General features: G+C 38.2%; 2 protein-coding genes across 8 annotated transcripts in view; one reads left to right on the forward strand and one right to left on the reverse strand.

Moving 5' to 3' along the window:
- Loxl2 (Lysyl oxidase-like 2) overlaps nucleotides 1-4,916 on the forward strand; it is a gene marked incomplete in the record, with an annotated part of 8,114 nt that extends 3,198 nt beyond the window's left edge. The window contains 6 exon segments of one of the 2 annotated variants that reach the window (XM_070124674.1): nucleotides 241-433; nucleotides 612-770; nucleotides 973-1,100; nucleotides 1,380-1,510; nucleotides 1,842-2,094; nucleotides 3,049-4,916. In XM_070124674.1, the coding sequence (XP_069980775.1) occupies nucleotides 241-433; nucleotides 612-770; nucleotides 973-1,100; nucleotides 1,380-1,510; nucleotides 1,842-2,094; nucleotides 3,049-3,171 (987 nt within the window). 2 annotated transcript variants of the gene reach the window in all.
- A 788-nt stretch (nucleotides 4,917-5,704) lies between these two features.
- LOC113820760 (enolase-phosphatase E1) overlaps nucleotides 5,705-20,000 on the reverse strand; it is a 184,994-nt gene continuing 170,698 nt past the window's right edge. For 3 of the 6 annotated variants that reach the window (XM_070124666.1, XM_070124667.1, XM_070124668.1), the window contains exons 2-6: nucleotides 15,548-17,990; nucleotides 15,057-15,244; nucleotides 14,218-14,369; nucleotides 12,991-13,165; nucleotides 5,705-10,040 (exon numbers count right to left, since the gene is read on the reverse strand). In XM_070124666.1, the coding sequence (XP_069980767.1) occupies nucleotides 10,006-10,040; nucleotides 12,991-13,165; nucleotides 14,218-14,369; nucleotides 15,057-15,244; nucleotides 15,548-17,990 (2,993 nt within the window). In that variant the 3' untranslated portion in view covers nucleotides 5,705-10,005. Of the gene's footprint in view, nucleotides 10,041-12,990; nucleotides 13,166-13,945; nucleotides 13,964-14,217; nucleotides 14,370-15,056; nucleotides 15,245-15,547; nucleotides 17,991-20,000 lie in introns of all 6 variants that reach the window. The other 3 variants (XM_070124670.1, XM_070124671.1, XM_070124669.1) reach the window with 2 other exon arrangements.

A 20,000-nucleotide genomic window follows, 5' to 3' on the forward strand; every position in this document is an offset into this window, starting at 1 on the left:
TATCAATGGAAAGCTATGGTGTCACGGACTATAGACCCGTTTGAAGAATGCAAGTTATATGACACCACCTGAGAGGCGACCATTCACGAGAATGATTTAAGGCTAAGGTAGAAGCGAATGCAATTACTCGGCAATCCAAAACAAGGTCTATCCAAAACACTGCAGAAGTTATGAATTCCATGGCCTCAGTAACCTGTAAAAACCAGTAACCACCACCACCCCATCTCCTCTTTCTTCCAGCATGCCATTGAGGGCAAGACGAAGCTGAGACTAATCGGAGGGCGGTCGGACCAGGAGGGCCGTGTAGAGGTCATGCTCCCTGGAAGCAATGGTACTTGGGGACTCATTTGTGGTGATGGATGGAGCCTTTTGGAGGGCATGGTGGCCTGTCGGCAGCTGGGGATGCACTATGCCCAGGCAGCCTTATCAACAGGTATTTGGGTGAAAGTGTATATCTTTCTGTGTAATTTTTTTCTTTTTATGCATACACGTTGAATACACATTGTCAATTGCATAACAGATATACCCATAGAGTCAGTAATAAATTTCCACCATTACAAGAAAATAATCTGCTCTTTTTACCATTTGGCTTGACTTTCTGCCCCTTCCAGGTTATTTCGGAGGAAATATGAGTAACGTGGTTATAAGTGGCATCAAGTGCCATGGCAATGAAGAAAATCTTGACCAGTGCCTTCACGAAGACGTAGGAGAAGTATTTTGCCCACATCCAGGCTCAGACCCCAACATCGCTGGAGTTACTTGTGTGTCCAGTAAGTGATGATGTCCTGTGTGATCTTTAATGAGTTGGTGAATTTATTTAAATTTATTGGTGAAAAAATGGCAAATACTTTATGTACCTGATATTACCAAGAGAAGATACTTATAACAAAAACTTAAAAAAGGTAAATTTTTCCTAATATATGATATGAATGTTAATGAAAGACAGACAAAGACTCAGACATAAAATTACAGAAATAGCTGACCTGGTTCCTGATCACATGGAGCTGGCTCGTTCTGCACACTTGGAGGATAAGCAGCTATTTTTCCTACAGTGTGCAATGGAGGAAAATTGCCTTGCACAATCTGCAGTCAAAGTACAGGTAATGTTACTGAGAATATTCATGATAAGTATATAACAACTATTATAACCAAGAAGTCTGCCCTTCCTTATTTATTTTTCTTTTGGAGAAGTACATGCTCTCTAAAAAAGATAGTTATGAATGTGTGGAATGCATGGTATGCTACTGTATGATAAAAATATATTATTAGTAAAAGATAAGAGTTCAAAAGAATATGAGCAATATGACAGCTGTACTTTAATCTAGGATTTTGTGACGTTTAATCAGATGCAAATATTATTTACAAGATTTGCTCAACAGGAAACTGGCTATGGTTGGCATCTGGACACGAGACGTCTTCTTCGTTTCACAGCACGTATAGTCAACCAGGGAACTGAGGCATTCCGTCCCATTCTTCCAAAGCAGTATTGGGAATGGCATGCCTGTCACATGTGAGTGTTCAGTAGGTGTATTTGCTGGGAAGAAGCTTGTAGATTCATATAGAGGTAACTTACTCCTAGTTATTGAACAGTAAGTTGGTTAGTTGTGCTAGAAATCTTAGACTTGTAGCTGTAATGAAAGCTATTTATGTATATTTTTAAAAATCACTTAAACCATACTAATTAGATTTTCATTTATCTTCATAGAAAACATATGTAAGTGTGTGATCCCATTTTCAGACCATGAATATCACATACCCATGTATGTCTTCATGCCAGTTAAGTTACTCAAAATAAAACAAGGTTAGATGTAAGGTATGCTTATAGTCTCCTCATACTTCAGGCACTATCATAGTATGGAGGTGTTCGCTCACTACGATGTCATAGACGCAGATGGAAACAGGGTGGCCGAGGGGCACAAAGCTTCTTTCTGTCTGGAAGATAACAACTGTGTTCCTGGGGTAGAACCAGTCTTCAAGTGTGCCAACTTTGGTGACCAGGGCATTAGTCCTGGTTGCACAGACACCTATGCGTACAACATTGACTGCCAGTGGATTGACATCACTGACATCAAGCCAGGCACTTATACTTTTAAGGTAAGTCAGTGGTGATTTTTTTTTTTTAGATATTTTTTCTTTGTGAAACAATTTCTCTATCTATTGAACTAGATATTAATGGGACCTAATAATATTATAGTCACAATCTATTTAGCTACTATTCATTTTTAAAGGATCAAATACATTCAATAAGAATACCAGTAAAATAAATTTCCAACAATAAGAATCTTTGATACTTTATAGGAGGCATAATTTACTGTACTGTTTTAAATACATTAAATGAATTTCATTTGTAAATCTTTTTTTGTCTTCAGGATGTCTGAATCTTGATAATACCTTACTGTAACTGGCACAAGAAGTGTTCTTTCAGTCATATGAATATTTTCATACTGATTTGTATTATATGTAGCAAAAGAAGGGAAATTCTTAATTTGATATATTCATTACAGTCCATACTGCTTTAACCACAGTGGGTAGGTAATATTTGTGTCCTAACTGGCTTCATTTAAGTCATTCATTTTGGTCTTTGAACTTGTGAACAGTCACTCGTAAAGAGATTATGATATTAAGTCCCCTAAGTAACTAGTTTATGAAATGTTTTGCTTTGACATTGAGCGCATGATATTTCCTGATTTTATTTATAAGGTTAAAACATATATACTGTACATATTTAAGCAAAAACAAGACCGGAATGGATGCACAAAATTGGTATTGGAGAAAAGTTATTTTTTATGTGCATGATTTTCATTACAATTGCTTTATATGCTTTTGTTTTATTGCTCAGGGTATAGTTAAAAATTGAATAGGAAATGTTTTGAGTTACCATTTTGATAACAAAATCTAAATCCAAAATCTGTGTTAGTTATATATATTATCACCAGTTTTTCACATATTAAAGAAAAGAAATGTTTGCATGAAATTTAGCTTCAAATAAACAGATATGATTTTCCAAAGACTCAGTCCCAAATGTATTGCCAACACCTGTCCTTACAGTTAGCAGTAAACCCAGAGTTCAAGGTGGGAGAGATGTCCTTCGATAACAACGCGGCTGTGTGTGAACTCATATATTCGGAGACTACTGCATGGGTCGGCAATTGTTCTCTCGCCCGGCCTTGATGCTATCTCAAACGCAGCACCTCAGACAGAGACCTCTTTTTCCCAATAATTACAGCATCCTCTGGTCTCTGAGATTCACAATGCATGAGGCAATATCTGTTACTAATGCTTTTGGTTCCCTGAGGCATTTGTGATGGAGGTCATGGCTCTGTTGTTGAATCTTTTTACAGTCTGTTTTCTTTTCCACATTGGAGAAACCAAGTGAACTGCACAGCTAACCCACTGGATTCTGTGCCTTTACTACAATCAGTGTGTTTGTCTAGCAGAAAGAGAGTGCTTCTAAATCTAAAAAGTTATGGCTATTTATGTTACTTTTTCAGCTTGATTCACTTTGGGTATTCACATTGAATATCAATTGTTATATCTTCTCCATCTGTCATTTCCTAGTCTTTGTAAGGTGAACAACACATATCACTCTCATTTAGACTATTATTAGACTATCCTTACATATACATGAATATTTATTATTAAGTAGCTGTGAATGCTTTATTGATCTTATTCATATCATGTACTATGTATTTGAAAAGCAGCAGAATCTCAGGAACTAAAAAAGATCTAAAGAAAATATATTGATGTTTATGTTATTGATGATGTAGATTCTCAATTATATTTTCCACTCCACTGTGCATTATACATTATGTTCAGATCTTACTTCATCAAATGCATGACTACAACTTTGTAAAATATGTAAGTTTTGTGATTTTTGTCATAACTTTTTTCTCCTTGATGAAATCATGTTATATCTTGTTTTAAAAAGTCATGGAACAGTTATCAAAGATGATTGTTCCAGTGATGTCACAAGGAAGTATTACAGTATTTTTAGCTTTATTATATTTCTAATGCTGTTAACAACAAGATTTTGAAATGGTTTTCAGCTGGCAATAAACCCCGAATTCAAAGTAGGAGAGATGTCATTTGACAACAATGCTGCCGTCTGCGAGTTCATTAATACTTTAACAAGTGTCTGGCTTGGAAATTGCTATCTGACTCGACCGTAACACAAAGGCTAGAGTGATTGTTGATGTTTTTGTTTGTTAAACTGTACATTCATCTAATTAGTATTGTTATTTTTCTCTTATTTTGTTAATGAATACATTAACATCAAAATGTAATTATCAAAATACCTTCATGAGAGTAAAATGTTATATATTGTATATATATATGCAGCTAACATTTTAGAATAGTTGAAATATAATATATCTTGGTATTTTGAAAGTGAAGTAAATCATTTTAATTGTGATGATAACTTCAGATTAAGATTCAAATACATTATTAATCTTAGTTAACCAACTCAAGTTCTCATGGTAACCAATTTCTATGATATGATAGTATTTGCCAGTATCTGTAACTAGTCTTTGCCCAAACTTATCATTGGGTACTAAACTCACTGCCAATTCACACACTAGTATCTGTGTGTGCTTGTTAAGTAGATTAGTGTATTTTTGCTGAATATTTAAATAAATGCTATTGCCTTATAACACTCTTGGGATATTACTTACCAATAGTAGGGTAAGATATTGTACTTAATAATTATGTAAGTTATATTAACATATAACCAGAATTGAATCTATTAACGCAAAAAAAAACAATCTTTTTAAAAACAGTTTTGCTCATAAGAATGTATATTTGATTTTGACATTTATTTTTGTTTCTAGGCATTATTATGAGATTTTTGCATTTCCTCAACTGAAGCTGATATTTATGGGGGAAATGTACTTTACATAATAAAAGGGTGTTAAAAAGTAGACTTTATTTTTTATTAGCACCTTTAAAAATGTATGTTCAATACATTACATTTTTGTCCTTAAATATTTTTCACCTCAAAATACTGTATGTTTTGTTTTTTCCTCAAGATTTTTTATTGTCCTGTATAGGTCTTGTAATCAGTACTTCTCTTATTTTTATTATGATGAGTATAATATTTTTTAGTATTATATACAAAATGTTGCTTATAATTACTTAGGGAATTCTGCCAAGTATGTGTGATAAAGCAAAAACTATATTGTTAATAAAACTTATAATTATTGGAAGGGTTTACTTTCCAATACTCATGGAGTATTTCTTCATTATTTTTATCTGGAAAATTTCCAATACTTTATGAAAATGGCAACTTCAATGCATAGATCTAGTTCAAAGATAAAAGCATCGCCACAATGCTCAGTGGATTTATTTATTTTAATTACTTTACCTTTGTAGAGTTATCTTATTTTTGACTACTGTAGAATCTAATGATTTTGTAGTTATTCTCATTTTAGAGTACGGATGTTACATAAAAACTCTTTGTGAATCAATTTTTATTTCATTTTTCATTTGCAAAGCAAGTGAAGGCCATTAGTTTAATACCCATTTTAGAGAATTGAACATGACCTGCCCTATGGAAACTTCAGAATAGTTTTGTGGAAAGAATAAAAAGCAATTCATCAGGATTGTCATATCAGTTGATGTTTACAATCATGTAACAATTGACATACACAGATTAAATTAATTTGTATGACTGTAAGAAAAGAAAAAAGGTTGAAATAAACACAGCATATTGCATAATGCCCATGAGGCCATAATATTTTATTTCTTTCAACTTCATTCCTAAAACTATACATCTTTGGTTTGAAAACTGACATCATGTAAACATCGAAAACAGGATATAGAAATAGTATTGAATACTTCCACCAGATATACATTGGTAGCTCTTGGCTTGCCTTTTGCATTGGGTCGTTTTGTAAAGTTTGATTCTGTAAACTCAAAAGAACTCGTATGATCCATGAATAGACGTGTATATATTTTTTAATAAATTTTCATATCTTTATCATCTTTTTCATAATAAATAATCAAAATTCTATTCTAAACTTTACATGACCCAACACATTGGCTGCAAGAACCCCTGTTGTTTGTGGTGGTTTCGGAACGGGTTAATATCACATGTCGAAGCCCAGGGTTTTGTACTCACCGAAGTGAAGCAAATATTTAGGGGAAGATTTAGTTTAGCTTATCATTAAGGATATAAGCTAAGAGAGACCGCTTAACTACGTATTACAGTGGCTCTCAAGAATGTAACAGGGTTCAAAATATCCTAAAAATTGTAAATACTGCCAGTATATGCTCTTAGGTAACTGAACCCATGTGTGGGTCAGCTGTAATTAACAAGATCTGTATGCTTTAGGAGATCATTGATGCTGAAGCCTGTCAGATTATCAGGACATTAGAGTTAGTCCATAAATAATGAAAAATATAATTATATAAAGAGAAGACTGGAATAAATTGGCTTCAAAATATTTATTGCAACACTCTCCTCAAGAGAATGCAGAGAGGATTCGCAGGAGTTGTTTTATCACTGTCAAATCTACAGAAATTAGAAATTTCAGAATACTAAAAAGACTATGCAAAGTATGTGGTCTTTGTAATATACAAGAAATCCTCCCCTTGTAAAAGTAAATAATATATTTGCATATATAGGGTACAAATAAATAATGTGAAGAAACAGTATAACAGAGTTATGGAATTGGTTATAATACCATGGAATCTATTAAGATGGAGATGGATGACATACACAGTTTGAGATTACAATTCACTGAAGTGGATTAACATAAATCATTCTTGTAGCTGTTGAACTGCTATGCATTTTCATTCTAAAGAAAAATTTATTCATAGTTACAGTATTATATCTTTTGTTGTTAAATGATCAACAAATATCACAAAAATATCATTTCGCAGGAAGGAGCACTGACATTAAAAGTTACAATGCAGGAGAAATTCTCTTTGGCAACTGGCCATTTTACTGAGGTACATTTCTCAACATGTAATATCCTTTGCATCCACTTATGATTGCAGTATGTACAGCTATGGGTCCTAGGCTAAGATGAGGGGCTGAACTTCATTTAAAACTGTACAGTGTGTGAACTCTACGAAAGATCTAAGTAACTTTTTTTTATGTTATGCATATAGAAGGATTTTTTTCTTTCTATTTAGTACCATGAGTTTTAGCCTGAAGAACAACGCGAGGTACAGCCAAAAAGGTTAACAAACAGCTCTCTGGATCATCTAATTTGAAGACTTGATACTGTGGAGTAGTCTGCTTTTGTTCCTTAACTTCATTTTCACTGCAATTTGTTATTTCTTAAATCCCACATGTATTACTATCATATATATATATATATATATTTTCCCCTTTTTTTCATCTATTCATTGTGACTGGGAGAGATATTAACTTAATATGAACTTCATCTAATTGCTATTTACAAAATATAAAAACCAGTTTCTCTTTTGATCTCAGATAAAGAGAAGAAATAAAGAATATTATGTAGAAACAATAATGAAAGTTAATGTTCAGATTTATGTGAGGGACACCTGCTTAAACAACAATTGCAGATTTTTCTGCCCTTATTAATACTAATAATTTTCAGAAATATAAAAAAAATCCTAAAAACTTCCTTTCAGAAATAAAGTCTTCATTAAAATCTATTTACAAAATAAGAATAAGAGAAATCCCATCTCTTGTAGTTATTTAGACATAAATAAGAAAGAAAATTGATAATTACATACCAAATTAATTGAAGAGTCAACCTGTTCTACCTAAATTGGACAATAAGATTGCAACTTATAGCTTCCATATTATTTGGGAATAACATGATTAAATCACTTCCACATGAGAGTATTATCTTTTTTCATATCTAAATATTACTCATGAGATGCGATAAGAGATTGTTTGCAAAACTGATCACTCAGATATAATATAAAGAAATTAAAAGAAATTACAATTTACTAGACGCAATAAAACATCCCAGCACACAAACATGCATGCACGCACACTTCACTGATCTATCAGGGTTAACATAACGTCATCTTCATATAATCTTTATATATACATAAAATACTGAACACTTGGCCACGGATGTTGGATACCCCATCTCAGCCATTAGCAGGTTGACCCCACAAGGAGAGATATGACTTAAGACGAGGCTTTCTATATTTCAACCCTTAATTGACACTAGATTACTAATATACCTTACTATTCTAAGGTAAACATTATGCCTGGAACATACCAGCAAACACTCACACTGTCACACAAATATGCATACACATGCAAGCACAAACAAAAACACCATACACACAGACAAACATTCCCTGAAAGCATTATGAATAAGAGTGAATAATTTTAGACTGCAGTATACATTGATCAAGGTATACTGCAATTAAGTTACATATCGTACACTGTGAAACTATTTCTTTTTAATAATTCTTTAAAAAAACATTTGCCTCTGTGATCTCTTTCCATACCTATACATACATACCTACACATATGCATACGTACATTCATTCACACACACGCACTTTTTCATTCCTAGCACTGTACTACAAGATTATGGAGGTGTAGCATTGTAGGACACAATTATAGGTTCTGGATGGTGTAATATAAAATGTACAGACAGCACTATCAAAAAGTGTCTGTTATCATGGAGATGAAAGCCTAACTGACCTCCCATAGAGAGAATCAAACTTGCTTTGGGACTCTGCAAATGGACTCAAAGTCTGCGAATGTCCTAAAATATTTGTAGTAAATCTTTCTAATACACACAACAATGGCTAGAACAACAAAGCTTATAGCATAAAAACTGGTATTTGAGTAATCTTTCTCAGCATCTATCAAGTGATAATCTTTGGATATGTAAAACGTATTCAAACACTGGAAACTACCTACAGGAAACAACTTTAGTTTATCTAATATGGACAAAACAATAATAATAAAAAATAAAACAGCACAATTAATTGCATTTAACTCTAATAAAATACCTAACTATCTGGCAGAAATCATATCATTTTTTCTCTGCTGTGTAAATCATTGAATAAAAATTGTCCTATAACAATGGGCACCATCTTTTCCTGTACTATACAGTGTCAAATTTTAGATTCCCAGTATTGAAGAATCAATATTCCTGACGTATACTTTACTCTACACATTTACTTATGTATCTACCGCTGCCTCTAGTCACCTTTCACAATTACATGCTAATAACCAAAGCCACCGGACTGGCATAGCTTGACATGTGTGGTATTTTATCTTCACCAATCAAGTATGTCAAAAAAAGAAAAAGAAAAAGAGAGAAAAACACAGAATTTTACCATTCTCTTTGAAGTTTTGCACTTCTAGGTCCATTTTCTGAGCTTAGAACTTGGTGAATACACATAGTTTATTCTATGAATAAAACACTGAAAAAGTTGTGGTTTAGAATGTAACATTTATATTCAGTGACATGAATTGTAATAAACACTGAAGATGTCTTTAAAAAAATCTTGCTTTAATAATCATATTGATATATGTGAAATGCTGAAGATAAACAATAATTATGCACTTCCAATATTATCATCATATTTCCTGTGGTTGAATCAAATTATGAAAATATGTGTGACATCATAATTTCTTCAGAATGGCCTGTTAGCAAGGTCTCTCATGTAGGATCTCATCTATTTCATTTATATAGATTCATTCTTAATGATCTTAGAGGAATTTCCTAATAATTCACATTATGGCATTTAGTAAGCAACTTTTTCTATTGATAAGATCACTTTAGAATAGACTGTCTTTTCTAAAAAGAACATCTACATCGAGTCTTTACAAAAGTGTTCTTATCACTGAGAGAACAAAGCTGAAGGTGTTTCAGTGATGAGAATAAGAACTTAAACTCAACTTAGAATAAAGATTAAAGGAGACAATGCCCAGCAAAGGGCTCGTCAAAATGTGAATGAGCCTGTCCCTCGAGATACAGCTACAACTTCGTGTGTCGGATGTTGTCAGTCCACAGATTCTGGATGGTCATGGATTCAAGGCTGTTTAGGAAGGAATCATTGTCCAGGCTGATTAGATCCTCTGGGCTCCCCTGTGGAAGGAATAAAAACAGTCGTTAGATTTGGCATCGTTTTTCGCTGCAATAAGAGAGAAAGTTTGGTATAGAGGCTAATGAGCTATGCCATTTTGTAAGAGAAAGGACCACTAGTTAGCCACTGAGCTTTAGTTGGAAAGCTGCAAGAAGCCCTCTGCAGTTAATTGGGGTATAATTCATGTGATTTGTTAACCATAATCTGTCACTATGACTTATAAAACTTACAGAAGCGTAGTTGAATACTAAAATTTAGGTAAGTCAAAAGTTTTGTAAATCACAACATCCCAGGGAAAAAAAGCCAATATACTTAGTACAAACAAAATCAATTCTAGGATTCCTTCTGGATGTATATACTTAGTAACATTAACTGCAACTTTCACTTTACAGTATAATATAACCAGAATCTAATGCTATTCGACCACATGTGCAATAATTACCAAGTGAAAATACATTACTATGCATCAACCTTGTAACTTACACGTGTTTTTTACTTCTCTTTGACTCCACCTAACTGTTGAATACATTGAGAAGCTTGTGCATTTTCAAATGAACTAAATGTACATCTGAATGCATTACTCACATTATTACAATAATGATGTCTGATGTTTAGATGTAATAGAACATATATTCACTCACTGTAACCATAAAAGCATAGGATATTAGCAACTTTCCCGTAACTGAAAGGATGGATGTCTCGAGATATTATCATCATCACAAATTTATCCAAAAGTTTCATCGGTAATTTTTCATATTTCACATCCCAATCCCTACTGGGCTTCATTTCTTACTGAAATGATTCACCTGTTCCTTAAATGAAAAAAGGAAGGAAATGCAGAGAATGAATTGTAATACCTCAATCAAACTCTAATTTGATACAACTGATAGGGACCAATTATGGGGAAGTAATTCTGTATTTACTTTTCAAACCACTGATCCACTATTTACATTTCACTATATGTTTGACTTCAGAAAAGAAAAACATCACTATTACTTATTTCTTACTCAAGATGGTTGCAATAGAGGGTTGCTAATCAGTATTACAAAGGTTCAAGCTCGACAATTTTTTGGTATATCTGAAATACTTTTGTAAATTCATGTTGCCAAACTATAAGAATATACTACACAAATCCTCTGTATGTTATCCAATTATTTTACTGTTAAATTTATGATTGTCTCTTGACATGTACAGGTATAGGAAAATACTTTAATCTAATCTGAAAATTAGAAAATAAATTAATAATGCATTCTTAATTTCATGTGACTTTTAGCAGTTCAAAACTTCATTGTTATTTATTGAACACTCAACTGATGTACTTCATTTACATAATAATTGTAAGGCAAATTTTATCATAGTGTTAATTTTGTTTTAATATCCCATCTGACATCCTCAATCTTCTATTCACTCATTCACTCACTCACTTGCACACACAATATATAAAAACATTAATTAAACTCACACACATATGTATATATATACACAAATATTATATATATTACATAATATATATATATATATATATATATATATATATATATATATATATATATATATATATATATATATATATATATATATATATATATATATATATATATATATATATATATATATATATATATATATATATATATATATATATATATATATAGTGGAATGTATATATATATATATATATATATATATATATATATATATATCTATATATATATATATATATATATATATATATATATATGTATGTATGTATGTATGTAAGTATGTATATAAGTATGTATGTATGTATGTATATATGTATATATATGCATATATATACATATATATGTGTATATATATATATATATATATATATATATATATATATATATATATATATATATATATATATATATATATATATATATTTATATGTATGTGTGTGTGTGTGTGTGTGTGTGTGTGTGTGTGTGTGTGTGTGTGTGTGTGCGCAAACACACACACACACGCACACACATATATACATATATATATATATCAGACATGCAGATTAAAATGACAGAAATTGGAATAATGTACACCGACGAAAATCAAAAGTAACATTAACTGTAACTGAAAAGGTACAAACACAACAACATATTCATCGTGATGTTTATGACTATGCTGCTGCTTACAATTACTTTCAATTAATTTGAACGTATGGGATCATAAATCCATTTCATTTGCCAGCTGGGTCATGAGAGCCAAACAAAAAAAAAAAAAAAAAAAAAAAAAAAAAAAATCAGGCTGTAACATATGGAGAAAATAATTGCATTCTGAAACAAAAGTTTTGGAATCTGCGGGTGTCATTTCTCTAAAGCATTCTACCATAGCGCCTGTCTGCCTCTCTGTAGATTAGTCTAGCCATTTTATTACTGATGGGGCTACGACGCTATTCGCAATGGCTCTGTCATTACTGCAGCTACATGTTTGCCTGAGAAATGCTTTAGTTTGTGTGATGTTGTGATCAGTCAGAGAGAAATCCAATTACAAGAGCAAATGCTTATAATGTAAATTTCAAAAATTGAAATATCATATGCATGGAAGTCTTTCGTTTAGTCTAATTTCAGGTTTGTTGGTTTTGAATTATCGTAATGAGCATGAGGATATTATTATGAGCAAAATGTCAACGTGTGTGTGTGTGTGTGTGTGTGTGTGTGTGTGTGTGTGTGTGTGTGTGTGTGTGTGTGTGTGTGTGTGTGTGTGTGTGTGTGTGTGTGTGTGTGTGTGTGTGTGTGTGTGTGTGTGTGTGTGTGTGTGTGTGTACATATGTATACATGTTCATGTGCTCTTGTGTCACTATTTGTAGTTCGGTATGTTTTTTTTTAATTATGTTTGTGTGTGTATTTGTTTATTTTCATTTGTGCGTGCGTGTATCTAAGCAAGAATTCTCAGGCAGACACGTGGGTCGAGGCACAAGCCCTTCCCACTCACGCTTCGAGATGAACTGTCCAACGTTTGGCAAATTGATTGGTCTAATCTTGGGCATGGACGGCAGCGAGTTCCTCAGCTTGCTCGCTGCCCCCTCAGACACGGTCGGCTTCAGGTTCTTCAGCATAATGAGAACCTGAGGCGCCTGCTGAGCTTCCGAGGGCCTGGAGGACTCATTCTTCGGGGCGAGGCGGAGGAGGAGGAAAGACCAAGAGGGGCGTGGGCGTGAGAAACAGAGTTAGAAGAGAGGTTTGTTTGTGGTGGAGGAGGCAGGGTGGACGGTGTGTATTATGATGCAGATTTTGTTTATTGAGTATGTATGTATGTATGTATATCTGTGTGTGTGTGTGTGTGTGTGTGTGTGTGTGTGTGTGTGTGTGTGTGTGTGTGTGTGTGTGTGTGTGTGTGTGTGTGTGTGTGTGTGTGTGTGTGTGTGTGTAACAAATGATGCTGGCAATTAGTATAAAAGCACGTGCAGAGTAAACCTCATGCAAGAGAAATGATGTAATAAAAGTGAGGCAGAAGCAAGAGAAAAAAGGTGTTTCTCAGGGACTGTCGTGGATCAAAGATATCGATGACGATTTTGTAAAGACCTTTAATGTAAAGAACAAATTTATACGTATGATCCTTCGGTTTATCCATCCTCCACATGTCATCTTTAGACGAAAGGTCTATTTACACAATTTTACTGGTGATGATGTTAATTTTGAATACATTGCTTAAAGAATGTTTTTTTGTGGGGGAGGGGGATAAAAAAAGTGATGACGTTATAAAATTTGTGGTTTAATTTATAGATTTTATTAATATTTTATTTATAGACAAGACGCTTTATGACTTTATGAGGGATGCCACGTTTAAAGAGAATATATGCCATGCAACATAATTGTGTTTAGCAGCTGCCGTAGATAAAAAATAATGTAAACATATGTAAAAGGACATTCAGAGTGCAACTATTTACCCTGCATACAAATGCAGTCTAAAAAAAAAAAAATTAACAATATAGATTATTCATTACAAGCTGAAAACATTAATGCTATTAGATAAATACTATTCTACACTGTATTTCCATCACCAACATTTTGTTTTAAATCATTCCTTTATAATTAAATATCCACCGCTCTATCGAACTTATAAGCATTATACCCTTTCCCCCCTGCCAACATATCCATGAATATCATCAACATCCCACTTCAACATGCACAGAAAAGGGAAAACAGAAAATCGACTCACCTTTGGCGTGTCAATCTGCGAGTTGACATACGACACCCGTACTTGGTCGTCGATGTAGCCCCCGGAGTCGCTGCCCGCGTAGCCCCTATCGGAGTTGAGGGCCTTGGGGCGGTTCAGAGTTCGTCGCTGGTACAGGACGAAACCTCCGACGCCTGGGGGAATTTAATTGATTTAGTTTTGATTCCGTTTGTTACAATGGATGTTTTTTTTTTGCTGTGGCATGCTGTCTGTTTTATTTTTGCCCGGATCTCCCCCTGTGTGCAAGGAATGGCCGGGGTTACTACCATTCACTGGCCGGGCGTGGGATTGAACGCTGGTCCGCAAGATTGCTAGACCAGCACGTTACCGCTGCGCCAGGAGAGGGGGAAGTTGGTGGGCGTCTGGGAGGGGGTGGGAAGATGTGGATGTTTTGGGCTTGTGTGGAGGTGTGTGTTGGGGGTGGGGAGTGTGGGGGGGGAGTGAGTGTGTGTTTATTTGTGTGTGTGTTTGTTTGTGTGTGTGTGTGTGTGTGTGTGCGTGTGTGTGTGTGTGTGTGTGTGTGTGTGTGTGTCTGTGTCTGTGTGTGTGTGTCTGTGTGTGTGTGTGTGTGTGTGTGTGTGTGTGTGTGTGTGTGTGTGTGTGTGTGTGAGTGTGTGTGTGTGTGTGTGTGTGTGTGTGTGTTTAAGCGAATAAATCCTGTAGCGACATTTCGTGTTCTGAGTAAAGTTAATTGTGTAACTGATGTGGTCACGTCAGTAAAAAAAAAATGTCCAGTTCTTTCAGACAAAAACAATTCATTTCAGAAACTCGTTCAGAGGAGCAGAAAGACAATGGCAGAACGGAGCGAATCCACAGCTTACCGACGAGAATGACTAGAGACACGAGAACGCCGAACACGATGGCGATGATGCATCCGACGGTGAGGGTCGTGGGAGCTGCGGCGCTCACCTGCTCCTGCTGGGGCGGCAGGACCCGAGGCGTGCCTGCTTCCACCTCCAGCATGTGGTCACTCGCGGCCAGGTCGCTGGAGTCACCTGCCACCTCACCGCTGTCGAGATATTGCGAGTCGTAGAAAAGGGGTCCTCGAAATATTGCAACTCAGTGGGCTTTGATTTTACCTTTTCTCTCAACAATGAATTCTACAAGGAAACTGCAAGTTGTATACTGTTAACTACCCCATTTATATCTATCAAAGGAACGCCGTGATTTTTACACTGTTAGTTACCATGGGAATTTACATATTATTTACTCATATCTTGTAGAATCGACATGTTGGAAAACAACCGATTTTGACTCAATATGAAAACTGACTGTAGAAATCCTGACATCCTGACTATGACCAAATACTCACGCGTGATCGCTGGGCTGGCCAGCGCCGGCATCCTCGCCCTTGTCCAGAGGCTGCTCCTTGGAGGGCAAGTCCTCGTGCGTCACGTCGATGTCAGGCAGGTCAGCCGCATCCAGAGGGTCAGTGTAGGAGTCGGGGTAGTCCTCGGCGAGCGCAGGGGCAACACTCGAACTCGGAAGGACGTCGTCGACTACGCTCACTTCCTCCTCCGTCTCGTGCACTGCGGGAGGCTCCTCGACCTTATCGATGACGGAGGTGACGTTCTCCTCAGGCTCTGCGGCGTCGAGGGGCGGGGTGACCGACTCTATTTCCTCGCTGTTGGCGGGAGGAACCTGGTCTTCCTCGACGGTGGCCTCGACTGGCACATTCTGCGGTGGCACCTCAGGAGTCGGCGAGGTCATGCTCATGCTCTCGAGGCCGCTGTTGACTACTCTGTGCTCGCTCTCCTCCTCGGCGGCGTCCTCGGGAACAGCGGGGTCTTCAGGGTGGGTGACGCGAGCGGGGTCGCTATAGTCATCCTCGATGTAGATGCGGGATTTGCGAGGAGTCTCTGCCGGCGTGATCTCCACCCCACTGTCGCCCTCGGTGTCCGTGTGCATCTCCACCGGGATGGGGACCTCTTCGGAGGACAACTCGGAGCTATCCAGGGACGACGGCGCATCGTTGACGAAGGCCACGCCGCCCTGGTCACTCTGGCCTTCGGCTGGAGAGGGAGAACCGGCGTGGTCCCCTTCGGCCGCGACTAGGATCGGCTGCGTCTCCTCCTCCTCCGAGGCTTCCAGGTCGAGGGGCAAGATTTCGCCTTCGGTCTTCTCCTCAGTTCCTGCGGTTTCCTCGGCGCTTCTTTTTTCTTCCTCCGAAATCTCCACTTCCTTCTTAACCCTGGGGTCCATGATGTCTGTGGAGTTGGGTTCTTCATGGCTAGCTTCCTGTTCCGAAGCGTCTGCCAGAACTTCCTCCTGGTCCCCTTCATGACTCGCAGCGTCTCGCGCTGCTGCAGCCATCTCCTCCTCCGCCTCTCCCTCTGCCGCAGCGTGGTCTTGCGGGACGTCCTCCTGGGCTTCGCTCTCTTCTCCCTCCTCTGGGGCGGCCACCTCCGCTACGTCTTCCTCCGCGGTGTGTCTTTCCGAGACGATCTCCTTTTCCGTTTCGTCTTCTTCCTCTTTATCCTCCTCTGCGGTGTGTCTTTCCGAGACAATCTCCTTTTCCGTCTTTTCTTCCTCTTTGTCCTCCTCCGCGGTGTGTCTTTCCGAGACAATCTCCTTTTCCGTCTTTTCTTCCTCTTTGTTCTCCTCCGCGGTGTGTCTTTCCGAGACAATCTCCTTTTCCGTCTTGTTCTCTTCCTCTTTGCTCTCCTCCGCGACGGGCTCGGCTAGAACGACAGTCTCTCGCGTCTCGTCGGCTTGCATCATCTCGACAGGGTGTACATGCGCCTCTACCTCTGGCTCCTTCTCCACGGCCTGTTCTTCTGACACGCTTTCCACTGTGACACTCTCTGCCTGGACATTCTCGTTTGTCATTTCCTCTCCTGACGCGACCTCACTCGTTGTATTCGCTTCTGAAGAGCTTCCAGTTGCTTTGCTTTCTCCAAGGTCACTGTCTTCAGGTACGGAGTCTTCTGGTTTGCTCTCTATCGCTACGTTTTCTACGGGCGCTTGTTCTTCCACTGTACTCTCCTCGGGGGCATTTTCTTCGGCAACACTTTGTTCTGACTTTTCCTCCTGAATCGCACTCTCCCCACTCACATGGTCTTCCACTGCACTTTCATTCGCCACGTGTTCTTGGAGTTCAGCGCCGTGTGTTGCACTTTTCTCTTCTTGGTCTTCTTCTGTGTGTTCCTGCCCGGCCGACGCGTCCTCCGCCAGGCTGGTCTCCTCGGCCGCGGTGTCTTCGGGAACGACGCCCCGCGCGATGTCCTGCGGGTCGTGCTCTCCCGAGGCGCTCTCACTCGAGACCCTCTCCGCTGCCGTGTCCTCCCCGAGGCCTCCTTCTTCCTCCTTAGCCTCGACCTCCACGTCCTCGTCTTCCTGGAGGGCGCCGAGAATCCCTTCGTCCTTCACGGCGTCCTCGGCATGCGGCTCGTCGGAGAGGAATCCTTCGGTCTCGGGGACGTCCTCCTCCTTCTCCTCCAGCCCGTGCTCCTCGGGCAGCGTGTGGTGGGCGGGCTGGAGGTCGAGCTGAGCCACGTGGTGCGGAAGGTGGGCGTCGGGGAGGGTCGGGGGGGTCGTCGCCGTGGGGATGGGGGGGTCATCCTCGGGGGGGACGGCGGAGGGGACCTGGGACGAGGCGGTGGCGTCGCTCACCTCCTCACTTACTTCAAACGTGACGTGGCGCACCTCGTGGGTAACCTCGACGTGGTGGGCGGCATCTTGGGCGGCGTGGGCGGGGAAGTCGCTGGGCAGCGGGGAGCAGGTCACCGCACCCACCACCAGCAGCAACGCCAACACTGCAAGGCAAAGAAGCAGCATGAGGACGTCGCCTTTCCTGAGCGTGAATGTTGCTAAACGAGGCGCCATTATACCTCTTCGCCTCAGGATTTCGCAACACGCGAAATGGACAGCGATGTGCGTTTCGCTGAGCAATAATCGTGCTTTTCAAGTGTGTGCGTATGTATGTTGTATATACACACATATCAATGTGTATGTGTCTATCTATCTAGCTATATATAAATTTTGCATGTACAGAAATAATTTAATAAATAAATAATTATACATATAAATATATTGATTGATAGATTTAGATATATATAACTTACACACAATGTAAATCCACACACACGCACGCACACACACACATATATATATATATACATATGTGTGTGTGTGTGTGTGTGTGTATGTGTGTGCGTATGTGTGCGTGTATGTGTGCTTATAAATTTTAAGCCAACTTTCCCCATATATCTTTTAACTCTCAAAACAAGAAAAAAATTTCGCATACCTCCATCCACCGCCACATAACCTCACCCATATCTACCATCCCATACCCCCTCCCCCTCCCTCCCCCCAACATACCGCAATTGAAGAGCCCATTCGACCCACATCGCAACCCGGGGCGCGCGAATGGACACGAGGGGCGCCCATGACCGCCCGCGGCCGCCCATCCTCCATCTCGTCGCCTCATTCACGTCCACTTGCCTCACTGTTGGGCTTCTTGCCTCGCCTCTCCTGATTCGTGAGGGGCGGCTGTTCTCTTTGTGTTGTTATTCATTTGTTTATTTATGTATTGTTTATTATTTGTGTAGTTACTTATGTTTATTTATGTATTATGTTTATTTATGTCTTCCTTTTCTTTCTTTCTTTCTATTTTCTCTCTCTTTTCTTTCTTTCTATTTTCTCTCTCTTTCTTTCTTTCTAATTTCTCTCTCTCTCTTTCTCTCTCTCTTTCTTTTTCTTTTTTTACATTAACGCTCCCTGGCCATCTTTTTGTTGCCGGAAAAGGCGGGAGTGAATTCAAAAGCGGGGGTAGGGTGGGGGGTGGTGGGTAGATTTAGAAAATGGGCGGGATTTCATTTAGAAATAGGCGGATATAGAGAGGATTTTAGATTCAGAAAAGGAGTGTTTTAGAAATATGCAGATTTAGAGAGGGTTTAGGTGTAGAAACGAGGGTTGTATTTAGACGCTGGTGGATTTGGACGGAGTTTAGATTAAAAAAAAAAAAAAAAAAAAAAAAAATGGTGAATTTAGAAAGTGGGATTAGATTTAGAAAAAAGGGGTTGGGTGGATTTAGAAAAGGGGGTGGGCGTGGATTTAGAAAAGGGGGTGGGGGTGTGGATTTAGAAAAAAAGGTTGGGGTTAAATAAACTTAGAAGGTGGGCGATTCACTTCGAAGAGGCGGAGGGGGTGGTAAATTTTAGAGAAAGAAGGGGTATTTTTTTTTTTTTTGGACAAATTGGGTCAATTTAAGAAAAAAGCGAGAAAGAAGTGTGAATGGAGAAAATGAGAACGAATTTAGAAGAAAAAAAAAACGAAAGGAAATATATTTAACGAAGAAATATCGAACACGAAAATTCAGCCAAAGCAAAGAAGATACGGAACCAAATAATGAAGGAACAATAATGAAAAAAATAACGAAGGAGGAAAGAAGGAATTTAACGAAAGAAGAGGGACGAAGGAGGGGGGAGAATGAACTTAACGAAAGAGGGAAGAAGGAGGGGAGAGAAAACGAATTAAAAGAAAGGGGGAAGAAGGGGGGGGGGGAGAAAACGAACTTAACGGAAGAAGAGGGAAGAGGGAGGGGAGAGAAAATGAATTTAACGAAAGAAGATAGAAAAAGGAGGGGAGAGAAAGCGAACTTAACGGAAGAAGAGGGAAGGAAGAGAGAAAACGAATTTAACGAAAGAAGAGGGAAGAAGGAGGAGAGATAAACAAACTTAACGAAAGAGGGAAGGAGGAGAGATAACCGAATTTAACGAAAGGAAAAATGGAAGAATGAAGGGGAAGAATAAATTTAGCAACGA

Source organism: Penaeus vannamei, chromosome 8 (assembly GCF_042767895.1).
Source record: "Penaeus vannamei isolate JL-2024 chromosome 8, ASM4276789v1, whole genome shotgun sequence".
In the NCBI taxonomy this organism is placed as follows: Eukaryota; Metazoa; Arthropoda; class Malacostraca; order Decapoda; family Penaeidae; genus Penaeus; species Penaeus vannamei.